This window comes from Oncorhynchus clarkii, chromosome 29, assembly GCF_045791955.1.
Source record: "Oncorhynchus clarkii lewisi isolate Uvic-CL-2024 chromosome 29, UVic_Ocla_1.0, whole genome shotgun sequence".
Taxonomy (NCBI): Eukaryota; Metazoa; Chordata; class Actinopteri; order Salmoniformes; family Salmonidae; genus Oncorhynchus; species Oncorhynchus clarkii.
Window position 1 is genome coordinate 45,407,161 of NC_092175.1, and position 18,010 is coordinate 45,425,170.

The 18,010-nt window shown below is 46.3% G+C and overlaps 1 protein-coding gene across 1 annotated transcript in view; it reads left to right on the forward strand.

Annotated features, from left to right (window-relative positions):
* Positions 1–9,793: 9,793 nt before the first annotated feature.
* Positions 9,794–18,010, forward strand: part of LOC139388703 (solute carrier family 46 member 3) — a 29,558-nt gene continuing 21,341 nt past the window's right edge. Inside the window, exons 1-2 of the mRNA XM_071135553.1 lie at positions 9,794–9,892; positions 16,566–16,761. Of these exons, the coding sequence (XP_070991654.1) occupies positions 16,570–16,761 (192 nt within the window). The 5' untranslated portion in view covers positions 9,794–9,892; positions 16,566–16,569. The remainder of the gene's footprint in view (positions 9,893–16,565; positions 16,762–18,010) is intronic.

Sequence of the window (18,010 nt, forward strand, 5' to 3'; positions counted from 1 at the left end):
AAATCATGTCAATTAGCCTATCAGAAGCTTCTAAAGCCATGACAATTTTCTGGAATTTCCAAGCTTGTTTAAAGGCACAGTCAACTTAGTGTATGTAAACTTCTGACCCACTGGAATTGTGATACAGTGAATTATAAGTTAAATAATCTGTCTGTAAACAATTGTTGGAAAAATTACATGTGTCATGCACAAAGTAGATGTCCTAACCGACTTGCCAAAATTATAGATTGTTAATTAACAAGAAATTTGTGGAGTGGTTGAATAACGAGTTTTAATGACTTCAACCTAAGTGGATGTAAACTTCTGACTTGTATGTAACTCTCTGTGTCCTTTAAAGTCAACTGCTCCACCATGAGTGTAATTATACGTTTATACATGTTTAGTAAGCAGTTTATTCATGTTTAGTAAGCAGTTTATTCATGTTTAGTAAGCAGTTTATTCATGTTTAGTAAGCAGTTTATTCATGTTTAGTAAGCAGTTTATTCATGTTTAGTAAGCAGTTTATACATGTTTAGTAAGCAGTTTATTCATGTTTAGTAAGCAGTTTATTCATGTTTAGTAAGCAGTTTATAATATGTTTAGTAAGCAGTTTATTCATGTTTAGTAAGCAGTTTATTCATGTTTAGTAAGCAGTTTATTCATGTTTAGTAAGCAGTTTATTCATGTTTAGTAAGCAGTTTATAATATGTTTAGTAAGCAGTTTATAATATGTTTAGTAAGCAGTTTATACATGTTTAGTAAGCAGTTTATTCATGTTTAGTAAGCAGTTTATTCATGTTTAGTAAGCAGTTTATAATATGTTTAGTAAGCAGTTTATACATGTTTAGTAAGCAGTTTATACATGTTTAGTAAGCAATTTATTAATGTTTATACACACATTATAGCCTGTATATCCAAAATCAATATCTATAATCAGGTACTGGTTCTGCACTGGCTCTCCACTGTGTCCTGTGGACATCTCTTGGGGTCCCAAATTGCACCCTATTCCCTACATAGTGCACTACCTATGGGCCCTTGTCAAAGGTAGTTCACTATATAGGGTACCATTTGTGACACAACCTCCCTAGCTGAACTACTGAATGTCTATCGTAGAGGGTCATAAGGGAAACTCACCTGCTGTTATACTAGCCACTACCTGGTCATTAAACTAGCCACTACCTGGTCATTAAACTAGCCACCACCTGGTCATTAAACTAGCCCCCACCTGGTCATTAAACTAGCCACCACCTGGTCATTAAACTAGCCCCCACCTGGTCATTAAACTAGCCACCACCTGGTCGTTAAACTAGCCTCCACCTGATCATTAAACTAGCCCCCACCTGGTCATTAAACTAGCCACCACCTGGTCATTAAACTAGCCACCACCTGGTCATTAAACTAGCCCCCACCTGGTCATTAAACTAGCCACCACCTGGTCATTAAACTAGCCCCCACCTGGTCATTAAACTAGCCACCACCTGGTCGTTAAACTAGCCTCCACCTGATCATTAAACTAGCCCCCACCTGGTCATTAAACTAGCCACCACCTGGTCAATAAACTAGCCACCACCTGGTCAATAAACTAGCCACTACCTGGTCATTAAACTAGCCACTACCTGGCCATTAAACTAGCCACTACCTGGTCATTAAACTAGCCACCACCTGATCATTAAACTAGCCACTACCTGGTCATTAAACTAGCCACTACCTGGTCATTAAACTAGCCACCAACTGGTCATTAAACTAGCCACTACCTGGCCATTAAACTAGCCACCACCTGGTCAATAAACTAGCCACTACCTGGTCAATAAACTAGCCACTACCTGGCCATTAAACTAGCGCCTACCTGGTCATTAAACTAGCCACCACCTGGTCATTAAACTAGCCACTACCTGGCCATTAAACTAGCCACTACCTGGTCATTAAACTAGCCACCACCTGATCATTAAACTAGCCACTACCTGGTCATTAAACTAGCCACCACCTGGTCATTAAACTAGCCACTACCTGGCCATTAAATTAGCCACTACCTGGTCATTAAACTAGCCACCACCTGGTCATTAAACTAGCCACCACCTGGTCAATAAACTAGCCACTACCTGGCCATTAAACTAGCCACTACCTGGTCATTAAACTAGCCACCACCTGATCATTAAACTAGCCACTACCTGGTCATTAAACCAGCCACTACCTGGTCAATAAACTAGCCACTACCTGGTCATTAAACTAGCCACCACCTGGTCATTAAACTAGCCACCACCTCGTCATTAAACTAGCTACCACCTGGTCATTAACTAGCCACTTCCTGGTCATTTGTCGCGGAAATGTCCTGTATTACCAAATCATGAGAGAGCAAACCACACACAAGGTTAGGCCAGGACCAGGTACATACAGGTCAGGTTAGGACCAGGTACATACAGGTCAGGACCAGGTAGATACAGGTTAGGACCAGGTACATACAGGTCAGGTCAGGACCAGGTACATACAGGTCAGGTCAGGACCAGGTACATACAGGTTAGGACCAGGTACATACAGGTCAGAACCAGGTACATACAGGTTAGGACCAGTTACATACAGGTCAGGCTAGGACCAGGTACATACAGGTCAGGTCAGGACCAGGTACATACAGGTTAGGACCAGGTACATACAGGTCAGGTCAGGACCAGGTACATACAGGTCAGGACCAAGTACATACAGGTCAGGTTAGGACCAGGTAAATACAGGTCAGGTCAGGACCAGGTACATACAGGTCAGGTCAGGACCAGGTACATACAGGTCAGGTTAGGACCAGGTACATACAGGTCAGGTCAGGACCAGGTACATACAGGACAGGACCAGGTACATACAGGTCAGGACCAGGTACATACAGGTCAGGACCAGGTACATACAGGTCAGGACCAGGTACATACACGTCAGGACCAGGTACATACAGGTTAGGACCAGGTACATACAGGTCAGGTTAGGACCAGGTACATACAGGTCAGATCAGGACCAGGTACATACAGGTCAGGTCAGGACCAGGTACATACAGGTCAGGTTAGGACCAGGTACATACAGGTTAGGACCAGGTACATACAGGTCAGGTCAGGACCAGGTACATACAGGTCAGGTCAGGACCAGGTACATACAGGTCAGGTTAGGACCAGGTACATACAGGTTAGGACCAGGTACATACAGGTCAGGTCAGGACCAGGTACATACAGGTCAGGTTAGGACCAGGTACATACAGGTTAGGACCAGGTACATACAGGTCAGGTCAGGACCAGGTACATATAGGTCAGGTTAGGACTAGGTACATACAGGACTGGACCAGGTACATACAGGTCAGGACCAGGTACATACAGGTCAGGACCAGGTACATACAGGTTAGGACCAGGTACATACAGGTCAGGTTAGGACCAGGTACATACAGGTCAGGACCAGGTACATACAGGCCAGGTCAGGACCAGGTACATACAGGTCAGGTTAGGACCAGGTACATACAGGTTAGGACCAGGTACAAACAGGTCAGGTTAGGACCAGGTACATACAGGTCAGGTTAGGACCAGGTACATACAGGTCAGGTTAGGACCAGGTACATACAGGTTAGGACCAGGTACATATAGATCAGGACCAGGTACATACAGGTCAGGACCAGTTACATACAGGTCAGGAACAGGTACATACAGGTCAGGACCAGGTACATACAGGTCAGGTCAGGACCAGGTACATACAGGACAGGACCAGGTACATACAGGTCAGGACCAGGTACATACAGGTCAGGTCAGGACCAGGTACATACAGGTCAGGTCAGGACCAGGTACATACAGGTCAGGACCAGGTACATACAGGTCAGGTCAGGACCAGGTATATACAGGTCAGGACCAGGTACATACAGGTTAGGACCAGGTACATACAGGTCAGGTAAGGACCAGGTACATAAAGGTCAGGTCAGGACCAGGTACATACAGGTCAGGTTAGGACCAGGTACATACATGTCAGGACCAGGTACATACAGGTCAGGTCAGGACCAGGTACATACAGGTCAGGTTAGGACCAGGTACATACAGGTCAGGTTAGGACCAGGTACATACAGGACAGGACCAGGTAAATACAGGTCAGGACCAGGTACATACAGGTCAGGACCAGGTACATACAGGTTAGGACCAGGTACATACAGGTCAGGTTAGGACCAGGTACATACAGGTCAGGACCAGGTACATACAGGCCAGGTCAGGACCAGGTACATACAGGTCAGGTTAGGACCAGGTACATACAGGTTAGGACCAGGTACATACAGGTCAGGTTAGGACCAGGTACATACAGGTCAGGTTAGGACCAGGTACATACAGGTCAGTTTAGGACCAGGTACATACAGGTTAGGACCAGGTACATACAGGTTAGGACCAGGTACAAACAGGTCAGGTTAGGACCAGGTACATACAGGTCAGGTTAGGACCAGGTACATACAGGTCAGGTTAGGACCAGGTACATACAGGTTAGGACCAGGTACATACAGATCAGGACCAGGTACATACAGGTCAGGACCAGTTACATACAGTTCAGGAACAGGTACATACAGGTCAGGACCAGGTACATACAGGTCAGGTCAGGACCAGGTACATACAGGACAGGACCAGGTACATACAGGTCAGGACCAGGTACATACAGGTTAGGACCAGGTACATACAGGTCAGGTTAGGACCAGGTACATACAGGTCAGGTTAGGACCAGGTACATACAGGTTAGGACCAGGTACATACAGATCAGGACCAGGTACATACAGGTCAGGACCAGTTACATACAGGTCAGGAACAGGTACATACAGGTCAGGACCAGGTACATACAGGTCAGGTCAGGACCAGGCACATACAGGACAGGACCAGGTACATACAGGTCAGGACCAGGTACATACAGGTTAGGACCAGGTACATACAGGTCAGGTCAGGACCAGGTACATAAAGGTCAGGTCAGGACCAGGTACATACAGGTCAGGACCAGGTACATACAGGTCAGGACCAGGTACATACAGGTCAGGACCAGGTACATACAGGTCAGTTCAGGACCAGGTACATACAGGTCAGGACCAGGTACATACAGGTTAGGACCAGGTACATACAGGTCAGGTTAGGACCAGGTACATACAGGTCAGGACCAGGTACATACAGGCCAGGTCAGGACCAGGTACATACAGGTCAGGTTAGGACCAGGTACATACAGGTTAGGACCAGGTACATACAGGTCAGGTTAGGACCAGGTACATACAGGTCAGGTTAGGACCAGGTACATACAGGTCAGTTTAGGACCAGGTACATACAGGTTAGGACCAGGTACATACAGGTTAGGACCAGGTACAAACAGGTCAGGTTAGGACCAGGTACATACAGGTCAGGTTAGGACCAGGTACATACAGGTCAGGTTAGGACCAGGTACATACAGGTTAGGACCAGGTACATACAGATCAGGACCAGGTACATACAGGTCAGGACCAGTTACATACAGTTCAGGAACAGGTACATACAGGTCAGGACCAGGTACATACAGGTCAGGTCAGGACCAGGTACATACAGGACAGGACCAGGTACATACAGGTCAGGACCAGGTACATACAGGTTAGGACCAGGTACATACAGGTCAGGTCAGGACCAGGTACATAAAGGTCAGGTCAGGACCAGGTACATACAGGTCAGGACCAGGTACATACAGGTCAGGACCAGGTACATACAGGTCAGGACCAGGTACATACAGGTCAGGTCAGGACCAGGTACATACAGGTCAGGACCAGGTACATACAGGTTAGGACCAGGTACAGTCAGGTCAGGACCAGGTACATACAGGTCAGATCAGGACCAGGTACATATAGGTCAGGGTAGGACTAGGTACATAAGGGTCAGGACCAGGTACATACAGGTCAGGTCAGGACCAGGTACATACAGGTCAGGACAGGACCAGGTACATACAGGTCAGGTTAGGACCAGGTACATACAGGTCAGGTCAGCACCAGGTACATACAGGTCAGGTCAGGACCAGGTACATACAGGTTAGGACCAGGTACATACAGGTCAGGTTAGGACCAGGTACATACAGGCCAGGTTAGGACCAGGTACATATAGGTCAGGTTAGGACCAGGTACATATAGGTCAGGTTAGGACCAGGTACATACAGGTCAGGACCAGGTACATACAGGTCAGGACCAGGTACATACAGGTCAGGTTAGGACCAGGTACATATAGGTCAGGTCAGGACCAGGTACATACAAGTCAGGACCAGGTACATACAGGTCAGGACCAGGTACATACAGGTCAGGTTACGACCAGGTACATACAGGTCAGGTTAGGACCAGGTACATATAGGTCAGGTTAGGACCAGGTACATACAGGTCAGGTCAGGACCAGGTACATACAGGTCAGGACCAGGTACATACAGGTCAGGTTAGGACCAGGTACATACAGGTCAGGTTAGTACCAGGTACATACAGGTCAGGTCAGGACCAGGTACATACAGGTTAGGACCAGGTACATACAGGACAGGACCAGGTACATACAGGTCAGGACCAGGTACATACAGGTCAGGACCAGGTACATACAGGTCAGGTTACGACCAGGTACATACAGGTCAGGTTAGGACCAGGTACATATAGGTCAGGTTAGGACCAGGTACATACAGGTCAGGTCAGGACCAGGTACATACAGGTCAGGACCAGGTACATACAGGTCAGGTTAGGACCAGGTACATACAGGTCAGGTTAGTACCAGGTACATACAGGTCAGGTCAGGACCAGGTACATACAGGTTAGGACCAGGTACATACAGGACAGGACTAGGCACATACAGTTCAGGACCAGGTACATACAGGACAGGACCAGGTACATACAGGTTAGGACCAGGTACATACAGGTCAGGTTAGGACCAGGTACATACAGGTCAGGTTAGGACCAGGTACATACAGGTTAGGACCAGGTACATACAGGTCAGGACCAGGTACATACAGGTCAGGTCAGGACCAGGTACATACAGGTCAGGTTAGGACCAGGTACATACAGGTCAGGTTAGGACCAGGTACCAGTGGCCAGTTGACGTCATGAAGATATAATAGAGATAGGTTGACATTTATGATTGACAGATGAAACAGACTGAAGTGGTTGTGCAGGTCAGGTACTGATGAACAGATAGAACCATGTCTCAGCAGACCGTATAGCGCCACTCAGGGTCAACCAGGGTTGCCATGACACATTTAGGCCCAGTTCCCTCCTTTGACCTATGACCTATGACCTATGCTTAATCAGTGTCCAGGAAAACACTTAACACTTATTGTCCATGTTGACTCAATACAAACAAAATAAATAATAATAAATATTAATGAATAATAATGAATAAAAAGGTGTTCTGGTCCAACCGGTTATGCCGTTTTGTTTTGAGGAAGAATATTCCTTTCACCCGTTGTCTTTCTTCTCCGATTGTACATATGATGGTGTAAATAAATAAAACACACAACACAACACAACACAACATAGCAGAAGCATGTTTTTGTCTTCCTTCCTTCCTTCCTTCCTTCCTTCCTTCCTTCCTTCCTTCCTTCCTTCCTTCCTTCCTTCCTTCCTTCCTTCCTTCCTTCCTTCCTTCCTTCCTTCCTTCCTTCCTTCCTTCCTTCTTTCCTTCCTTCCTTCCTTCCTTCCTTTCATCCTTCCTTCCTTCCATCCTTCCTTCCTTCCACTCTCTCTTTCTCTTCTCTCCTTACCTTTTTTGTAATGGTCAGCTGTAACCGTAGCATAGAAGGAATGGAATAGTACACCTGTACTGTATGTAAAACCGTATGTCTTGATTGGCACTTTCCCCTGGGATATGAAGCTAATAAACTTTATTATAAAAGAGGGTTATGCTGTTGTGTCCATTTCTAAAACCACCCTGAATTAAACTGTCAACAGCAACCACATTAGAAATATGCCATTAGACAAAAAAAAAAACATTTATTTTGTGTAACATATTTTCATAGTGAGCTATAGGCACACATCATTTTTATTTTAAATAAAACATGACATGTTTTATTTGTTGTTTGTTAAAAATGCAGATAATGATTCAGCCATATTCATTTTACCTACAGTAAATGGAAATATAATACATTTAATTTATTTCTTAAAAAAAACACTGCCCATGGTTTTTAGTCCAGAACTAATCCGTCTCCAGGAAACTGGCCCTTGTTGAACCCTTTTCTGCCCTGCGGTCGGTAGGTTTGTTTTGTTGTAATGACTCTGTAAGAAAAGGTGAGTTATGTGCTTTTATTTTCTTGTAACCTCGATGTAACCTCAATGTCTAGTGATCACACTATAAGGCTCTACTGATCACACTATAAGGCTCTACTGATCACACTATAAGGCTCTACTGATCACACTATAAGGCTCTACTGATCACACTATGAGGCTCTACTGATCACACTGTGAGGCTCTACTGATCACACTATGAGGCTCTACTGATCACACTATAAGGCTCTACTGATCACACTATGAGGCTCTATGTTCTACTGATCACACTATGAGGCTCTATGTTATACTGATCACACTATGAGGCTCTATGTTCTACTGATCACACTATGAGGCTCTATGTTCTACTGATCACACTATAAGGCTCTACTGATCACACTATAAGGCTCTCCTGATCACACTATGAGGCTCTATGTTCTACTGATCACACTATTAGGCTCTATGTTCTACTGATCACACTATGAGGCTCTATGTTCTACTGATCACACTATAAGACTCTACTGATCACACTATAAGGCTCTATGTTATACTGATCACACTATGAGGCTCTATTTTCTACTGATCACACTATGAGGCTCTATGTTCTACTGATCACACTATGAGGCTCTATGTTCTACTGATCACACTATAAGGCTCTATGTTATACTGATCACACTATAAGGCGTTACTGATCACACTATGAGGCTCTATGTTCTGCTGATCACACTATAAGGCTCTATGTTTTATGCAGAGAAGAATGGGAGAAACTCCCCAATTACAGGTGTGCCAAGCTTGTAGCATCATACCCAAGAAGACTCAAGGCTGTCGTCACTGCTGATGGAGCTACAACAAAGTCCTGATTATAGGGTCTAACATTTCCAAAAACTCGTTTTTGCTTTGTTGTTATGGGGTATCGTGTGTAGATTGATGAGGGGGCAAAACAATTTAAAATAAGGCATCCCCCCTCCCCCTCTGCTTCCCCCCTCCCCCTCTGGTTCCTCCCACCTCTCCCTCTGCCTCCCCCCTCCCCCTCTGCCTCCCCCCTCCCCCTCTTCCTCCCCCCTCTCCCTCTGCTCCCCCCTCCCCCTCTGCCTCCCCCCTCCCCCTCTGGTTACTCCCACCTCTCCCTCTGCCTCCCCCCTCCCCCTCTTCCTCCCCCCTCTCCCTCTGCTCCCCCCTCCCCCTCTGCCTCCCCCCTCCCCCTCTGGTTCCCCCCTCCCCCTCTGCTCCCCCTCTGCCTCTGATTCCCCCTCCCCCTCTCCCTCTCAAGTCCTCATTCTTTGTCTCTCTCTCATTTACCACAGCTCAGAGGGTGTGTCCCCAGGAGGATTTTGTATTCCGTAACAGCCTAAGGGTTGCTTAGCGATGCGGTGTGTGTAGTGTGCACTAGAGTCAGACAGGTGTTGTGTGTGTGTGTGTGTGTGTGTGTGTATACTGTGATGTCAGACAGGTGTTTGTGTCCTAGGTTCTCTGACTGACACCTGCACTCTGGAAAACATCCTTGCTGGGAGTGTGTGTGTGTGTGTGTGTGTGTGTGTGTGTGTGTATGTGTGTGTGTGTGTGTGTGGGGGAGTGTCTTGAGTCTGGTAGTGTGCGTGTCTAAGTGTGGGAGTGTGTGTGTTTGTGAACAAGGTGTGTTTCTCTCTGAAGCCGCTCGTGAGAACAGAATGAATGGTGTCTGAATAACAACTACATCAGGTAAATCGGTTTTCATCACTTTCTATCAAATCCCGACAAAGTGCACTACTTTTTTTTAGTATGAAAAGTATAGTTTTACCATAGGGCTCTGGTCTTAACTAGTGCACTATATATAGGGAATGGGGTGCCGTAGGGCTCTGGTCTTAACTAGTGCACTATATAGGGAATAGGGTGCCAGTTGGTGTAGTATGTAGAAGGGGTATTAATACACCTTACGAAGTTAATCTCTAAAGTGTTTAACCGTCCGTCTTATCTCTACTATTTCACCATGGTAACACGTCTAGCATCTACCAACCCGGCAGCAGTACGTCGGTCCTACAGCACCTTTTAAGGTTTGTTGTTGTAGCTATATTAGATTGCTAAATTCCCCCTTGGTGTTATTATTGTGTTAAATGACACGTTTAATCAAGTGAGCGACGTCTGGAAACAGCCAGGGCCTCCCTGAGGAGAGACGACTGGATGATTTTAGGGCTCTGTTCCCGTTTCAAGGATCGCGGAGAAATTCGACGTCGTTTAAATTTAAAGGGAAAGTTCAAGCATTAGCGGAGACTGCATTCAGGGCAACAGCGGCAGATGTCGGCTCAACAGTAACTCTTTACCTTTAAATATCTACAGCTCGCTAGCTGTAACGCTTCAGCCATGCAGACTGAATAGAGTCAACCGTTGTCAAGACCATACGTGAGTCTCTCACAAGACACCGTCACTGGCCATTGTCAAACACTACCTCAAGTCAAATAACGTTTTATTAGTCACAGACACGTGTTTGGCAGATGTTATTGCAGGATGTAGCAAATGGCTTGTGTGTCTAGCTCCAACAGTGCAGTAGTATCTAACTAAATGCTTGTGTTTCTAGCTCCAACAGTGCAGTAGTATCTAACTAAATGCTTGTGTTCCTAGCTCCAACAGTGCAGTAGTATCTAACTAAATGCTTGTGTTTCTAGCTCCAACAGTGCAGTAGTATCTAACTAAATGCTGGCTCCAACAGTGCAGTAGTATCTAACTAAATGCTGGCTCCAACAGTGCAGTAGTATCTATCTAAATGCTAGCTCCAACAGTGCAGTAGTATCTAACTAAATGCTAGCTCCAACAGTGCAGTAGTATCTAACCAAATGCTAGCTCCAACAGTGCAGTAATATCTAACTAAATGCTAGCTCCAACAGTGCAGTAGTATCTAACTAAATGCTTGTGTTTCTAGCTCCAACAGTGCAGTAATATCTAACTAAATGCTTGTGTTTCTAGCTCCAACAGTGCAGTAGTATCTAACTAAATGCTTGTGTTTCTAGCTCCAACAGTGCAGTAGTATCTAACTAAATGCTTGCGTTCCTAGCTCCAACAGTGCAGTAGTATCTAACTAAATGCTTGTGTTTCTAGCTCCAACAGTGCAGTAGTATCTAACTAAATGCTTGTGTTTCTAGCTCCAACAGTGCAGTAGTATCTAACTAAATGCTTGTGTTTCTAGCTCCAACAGTGCAGTAGTATCTAACTAAATGCTTGTGTTTCTAGCTCCAACAGTGCAGTAGTATCTAACTAAATGCTTGTGTTCCTAGCTCCAACAGTGCAGTAGTATCTAACTAAATGCTTGCGTTCCTAGCTCCAACAGTGCAGTAGTATCTAACTAAATGCTTGTGTTTCTAGCTCCAACAGTGCAGTAGTATCTAACTAAATGCTTGTGTTTCTAGCTCCAACAGTGCAGTAGTATCTAACTAAATGCTTGTGTTTCTAGCTCCAACAGTATATATACTATATACAAGGGGTACCGACACAGAGTCAATGTGGAGGCTATATACAGGGTGTACCGGTACAGAGTCAATGTGGAGGCTATATACAGGGGGTACCGGTACAGAGTCAATGTGGAGGCTATATACAGGGGGGGTACCGGTACAGAGTCAATGTGGAGGCTATATACAGGGGGTACCGGTACAGAGTCAATGTGGAGGCTATATACAGGGTGTTATGGTACAGAGTCAATGTGGAGGCTATATACAGGGGGTACCGACACAGAGTCAATGTTGAGGCTATATATAGGGGGGGTACCGGTACAGAGTCAATGTGGAGGCTAAATACAGGGGGTTACGGTACTGAGTCAATGTGGAGGCTATATACAGGGGGTACCGGTACCGAGTCAATGTGGAGGCTATATACAGGGGGTACCGGTACAGAGTCAATGTGGAGGCTATATACAGGGGGTACCAGTACAGAGTCAATGTGGAGGCTATATACAGGGGGTACCGGTACAGAGTCAATGTGGAGGCTATATACAGGGGGTACCGGTACAGAGTCAGTGTGGAGGCTATATACAGGGGGTACCGGTACAGAGTCAATGTGGAGGCTATATACAGGGGGTACCAGTACAGAGTCAATGTGGAGGCTATATACAGGGGGTACCGGTACAGAGTCAATGTGGAGGCTATATACAGGGGGTACCGACACAGATTCAATGTGGAGGCTATGTACAGGGGGTACCGGTACAGAGTCAATGTGGAGGCTATATACAGGGGGTACCGGTACAGAGTCAATGTGGAGGCTATATACAGGGTGTTATGGTACAGAGTCAATGTGGAGGCTATATACAGGGGGTACCGACACAGAGTCAATGTGGAGGCTATATACAGGGGGGGTACCGGTACAGAGTCAATGTGGAGGCTATATACAGGGGGTACCGGTACAGAGTCAATGTGGAGGCTATATACAGGGGGTACTGATACAGAGTCAATGTGGAGGCTATATACAGGGGGTACCGGTACTGAGTCAATGTGGAGGCTATATACAGGGGGTACCGACACAGAGTCAATGTGGAGGCTATGTACAGGGGGTACCGGTACAGAGTCAATGTGGAGGCTATATACAGGGGGTACCGGTACAGAGTCAATGTGGAGGCTATATACAGGGTGTTATGGTACAGAGTCAATGTGGAGGCTATATACAGGGGGTACCGGTACAGAGTCAATGTGGAGGCTATATACAGGGTGTACCAGTACAGAGTCAATGTGGAGGATATATACAGGGGGTACCAGTACAGAGTCAATGTGGAGGCTATATACAGGGGGTACTGGTACAGAGTCAATGTGGAGGCTATATACAGGGGGTACTGATACAGAGTCAATGTGGAGGCTATATACAGGGGGTACCGGTACATAGTCAATGTGGAGGCTATATACAGGGGGTACCGACACAGAGTCAATGTGGAGGCTATGTACAGGGGGTACCGGTACAGAGTCAATGTGGAGGCTATATACAGGGGGTACCGGTACAGAGTCAATGTGGAGGCTATATACAGGGTGTTATGGTACAGAGTCAATGTGGAGGCTATATACAGGGTGTTATGGTACAGAGTCAATGTGGAGGCTATATACAGGGGGTACCGACACAGAGTCAATGTGGAGGCTATATACAGGGGGGGTACCGGTACAGAGTCAATGTGGAGGCTATATACAGGGGGTACCGGTACAGAGTCAATGTGGAGGCTATATACAGGGTGTACCAGTACAGAGTCAATGTGGAGGATATATACAGGGGGTACCAGTACAGAGTCAATGTGGAGGCTATATACAGGGGGTACTGGTACAGAGTCAATGTGGAGGCTATATACAGGGGGTACTGACACAGAGTCAATGTGGAGGCTATGTACAGGGGGTACCGGTACAGAGTCAATGTGGAGGCTATATACAGGGTGTTATGGTACAGAGTCAATGTGGAGGCTATATACAGGGGGTACCGGTACAGAGTCAATGTGGAGGCTATATACAGGGGGTACCGGTACAGAGTCAATGTGGAGGCTATATACAGGGGGTTACGGTACTGAGTCAATGTGGAGGCTATATACAGGGGGTACCGGTACCGAGTCAATGTGGAGGCTATATACAGGGGGTACCGGTACAGAGTCAATGTGGAGGCTATATACAGGGGGTACCAGTACAGAGTCAATGTGGAGGCTATATACAGGGGGTACCGGTACAGAGTCAATGTGGAGGCTATATACAGGGGGTACCGGTACAGAGTCAGTGTGGAGGCTATATACAGAGTTTTTTGCACTCCCTAGAAAGGCCAAAACCTAGGAAGAAACCTAGAGAAGAACCAGGCTATGAGGGGTGGCCAGTCCTCTTCTGGCTGTGCCGGGTGGAGATTATAACAGAACATGGCCAAGATGTTCAAATGTTCATAAATGACCAGCATGGTCCAATAATAATAAGGCAGAACAGTTGAAACTGGAGCAGCAGCACGGCCAGGTGGACTGGGGACAGCAAGGAGTCATCATGTCAGGTAGTCCTGAGGCATGGTCCTAGGGCTCAGGTCCTCCGAGAGAGAGAAAGAGAGAAAGAGAGAATTAGAGAGAGCACACTTAAATTCACACAGGACACCGAATAGGACAGGAGAAGTACTCCAGATATAACAAACTGACCCTAGCCCCCCGACACATAAACTACTGCAGCATAAATACTGGAGGCTGAGACAGGAGGGGTCAGGAGACACTGTGGCCCCATCCGAGGACACCCCCGGACAGGGCCAAACAGGAAGGATATAACCCCACCCACTTTGCCAAAGCACAGCCCCCACACCACTAGAGGGATATCTTCAACCAACAATATACACAAACTGCCACCCCTTGTCTCACCAGAGGCTGCTGTTCTATCCTGCCGATACAGTGTATAACCCGCCAGCTGTATGTTATTCATGTCGACGTTCAGCCACGACTTGGTGAAACATAAGATGTTACAGTTTTTAATGTCCCGTTTTAATGTCCCGTTGGTATGATATACGTGACCGTAGTTGGTCTATTTTATTTTCCAATGATATATACAGTGGGGCAAAAAAAGTATTTAGTCAGCCACCAATTGTGCAAGTTCTCCCACTTAAAAAGAGGCTGGATCATACTGATAACAAGTTCAAACAGGTGCCATTAATACAGGTAACGAGTGGAGGACAGAGGAGCCTCTTAAAGAAGAAGTTACAGGTCTGTGAGAGCCAGAAATCTTGCTTGTTTGTAGGTGACCAAATACATATTTTCCACCATAATTTGCAAATAAATTAATTAAAAATCCTACAATGTGATTTTCTGGATTTTTTTCCCTCATTTTGTCTGTCATAGTTGAAGTGTACCTATGATGAAAATTACAGGCCTCTCTCATCTTTTTAAGTGGGAGAACTTGCACAATTGGTGGCTGACTAAATACTTTTTTGCCCCCACTGTACAAGTGTCTTTATATCGGTTGAAAGCTTAAATTCTTGTTAATCTAACTTCTACGATTTACAGTAGCTATTACAGCGGAAGCATGCCATGCGATTGTTTGAGGTTGGCGCCCCACATCAAAATATTTTTCCACCGGCACAGGTTTCATCAATTCCCAAATAGCGATGAAATATTCACTTACTTTTTGAAAATCTTCCTCTGATTTGTCATCCAAAGGGTCCCAGCATGCAGTGTTGTTTTGTTAGATCTTTATATCCCAAAAACTCTGTTTAGATGGCGCCATCGATTTGAGTAATCCCCTCGCTCGTTCAACATGCCAAGATAGGAATCCGAAAATCTACCCCTAAACTTTGCTTCAACAAGTCAAAATTCATTTCTATTTACTCCTCAGAAACCCTAAAATGTAATCAAACTATAATATTTATTTCGGAAAGAAGTATGTTCAATAGGAAATCAATTTTAGTAGGTGTGCGTTGTCTTCATGGCGCGCGTACACATGAATTTCCAAGACTGTGTCCTTGTAGTAAAACTCATTATTCTTACTCGTTTTGGAAGAAACAAGCCTGAAACCTTGAACAAAGACTGCTGACACCCTGTGGAAGCCATAGGAATTGCATACTGTAAGCTAGATTTAATTATTTCCCTATACGTTACATTGTAAGAGCATTGGCTCACTCCAAAAAAAAATCTGGTTGTTTTTTTCTTTGGATTTCTCCTACTATATCTATTGTGTTATCGTCTCCTACCTTATCTTAACATTTCTACAAACTTCTTTGCAATGATACCAATTATATGCATATCCTGGCTTCAGGGCCTGAGCAACAGGTCAGTTTGCTTTGGGCACATCAATCAGACAGGAAGTGGAGAAAAAAGGGGCCTAACCCTAAAGGACAACCAGTACCAGCAACTGAAGGAGGACATTTATAGTGATGGGCCAATAGCCAGGCAGCTACACAAGGAGGACATTTATAATGATGGACCAATAACAGCTACACAAGGAGGACATTTATAGTGATGGACCAATAGCCAGGCAGCTACACAAGGAGGAAAAATGTTCTGCCCTTGAGCCACAACAGCTGCTTCCCAGGCGCTGTGGACGCCAATAAAGGCTGCCCCCCCCCCTCCCCCCCCCTTCATACAATGAAGAGAGGACAGGTTCACAAAGGGATGCTAATACTCTTTCTCTCTGTCTCTCTCTCTCTCTCTCTCTCTCTCTCTCTCTCTCTGTCTCTGTCTCTCTGTCTCTCTCTCTCTGTCTCTCTCTCTCTTTCTCTCTCTCTCTCTATCTCTGTCTCTCTCTCTCTCTCTCTCTCTCTCTCTCTCTCTCTCTCTCTCTCTCTCTCTCTCTGTCTCTGTCTCTCTGTCTCTCTCTCTCTGTCTCTCTCTCTCTTTCTCTCTCTCTCTCTCTCTCTCTCTCTGGGTCTCTCTCTCTCTCTCTGTGTCTCTCTCTCTCTCTCTCTCTCTCTCTCTCTCTCTCTTCACTAGGTTAATGATGGTCCGTGTGTTCCTGATAGAGCCAGTGGTTGGTGTCTATGCCTTCTCCATGTTCATGCTGTACCCCCTGATCCAGCAGTATGTCTACAGGAGGCTGTGGCAGCAGCTCACCGGTGCCCCCTACCCTACACAGATGAACTACACCCACTGCTCTGACAGCAGCACCAACGTCAGCTCCATTCACCAGGTGGGAGAGGGGAGGGGGGGCTAACCTACCCTTTTTAACTTGTTTTATCTGCAAAATGTATTTGTTTTATTTGTTACTTTTGATCTATTCAACCCATTGAGACGACGACAACAATATAACAAATTCCTAATGATCAATATAAAATCAAATAAACTACAGATTACAGAATCAACACTCCATCTTCAAACACCACAAATACTTACATTCAATTCAAACAGTTGCAATAATCATTAAATTAGGTCGTCTTTTATTTGTCTTCTTTTGTGTGAATAAATAGAACTGTAACTGAAAGACCAGAAAAAAATCTGTTTCAAATTGTTCCTTTCTCTCTCTCTCCCTCCTCTCTCCCTCCTCTCTCCCTCCTCTCTCTCTCTCCCTCTCCTCCTCTCTCCCTCCTCTCTCTCTCTCCTCTCTCTCTCCTCATCTCTCTCTCCTCTCTCCCCCTCCTCTCTCTCTCCTCTCTCCTCCCCCCTCTCCTCTTTCCCTCTCCTCTCTCCCTCTCCTCCCTCTCCTCCCCCTCTCTCTCTCTCTCCTCTCTCTCTCCTCTCTCCTCCCCCTCTCTCTCTCTCCTCTCTCCTCCCCCTCTCTCTCTCTCCTCTCTCCTCCCCCTCTCCTCTCTCCCTCTCCTCTCTCTCTCTCCTCTCTCCCTCTCCTCTCTCCCTCTCCTCCCTCTCCTCTCTCCCTCTCCTCTCTCTCTCATCTCCCTCTCCTCCTCTCTCCCTCCTCTCTCTCTCCTCTCTCCTCCCCCCTCTCCTCTCTCCCTCTCCTCTCTCTCTCTCCTCTCTCCCTCTCCCTCTCCTCCCTCTCCTCTCTCCCTCTCCTCTCTCTTTCCTTTCTCCCTCTCCTCTCTCCCTCTCCTCCCTCTCTCCCCCTCCTCTCTCTCTCCTCTCTCCTCCCCCTCTCCTCTCTCCCTCTACTCTCTCTCTCTCCCCTCTCCCTCTCCTCTCTCCTCTCTCCCTCTCTTCCTCTCTCCCTCCTCTCTCTCTCCTCATCTCTCTCTCCTCTCTCCTCCCCCCTCTCCTCTCTCCCTCTCCTCTCTCCCTCTCCTCTCTCCCTCTCCTCTCTCTCTCTCCTCTCTCCCTCTCCCTCTCCTCCCTCTCCTCTCTCCCTCTCCTCTCTCTTTCCTCTCTCCCTCTCCTCTCTCCCTCTCCTCCCTCTCCTCTCTCCCCCTCCTCTCTCTCTCCTCTCTCCTCCCCCTCTCCTCTCTCCCTCTCCTCTCTCTCTCTCCTCTTTCCCTCTCCTCTCTCCC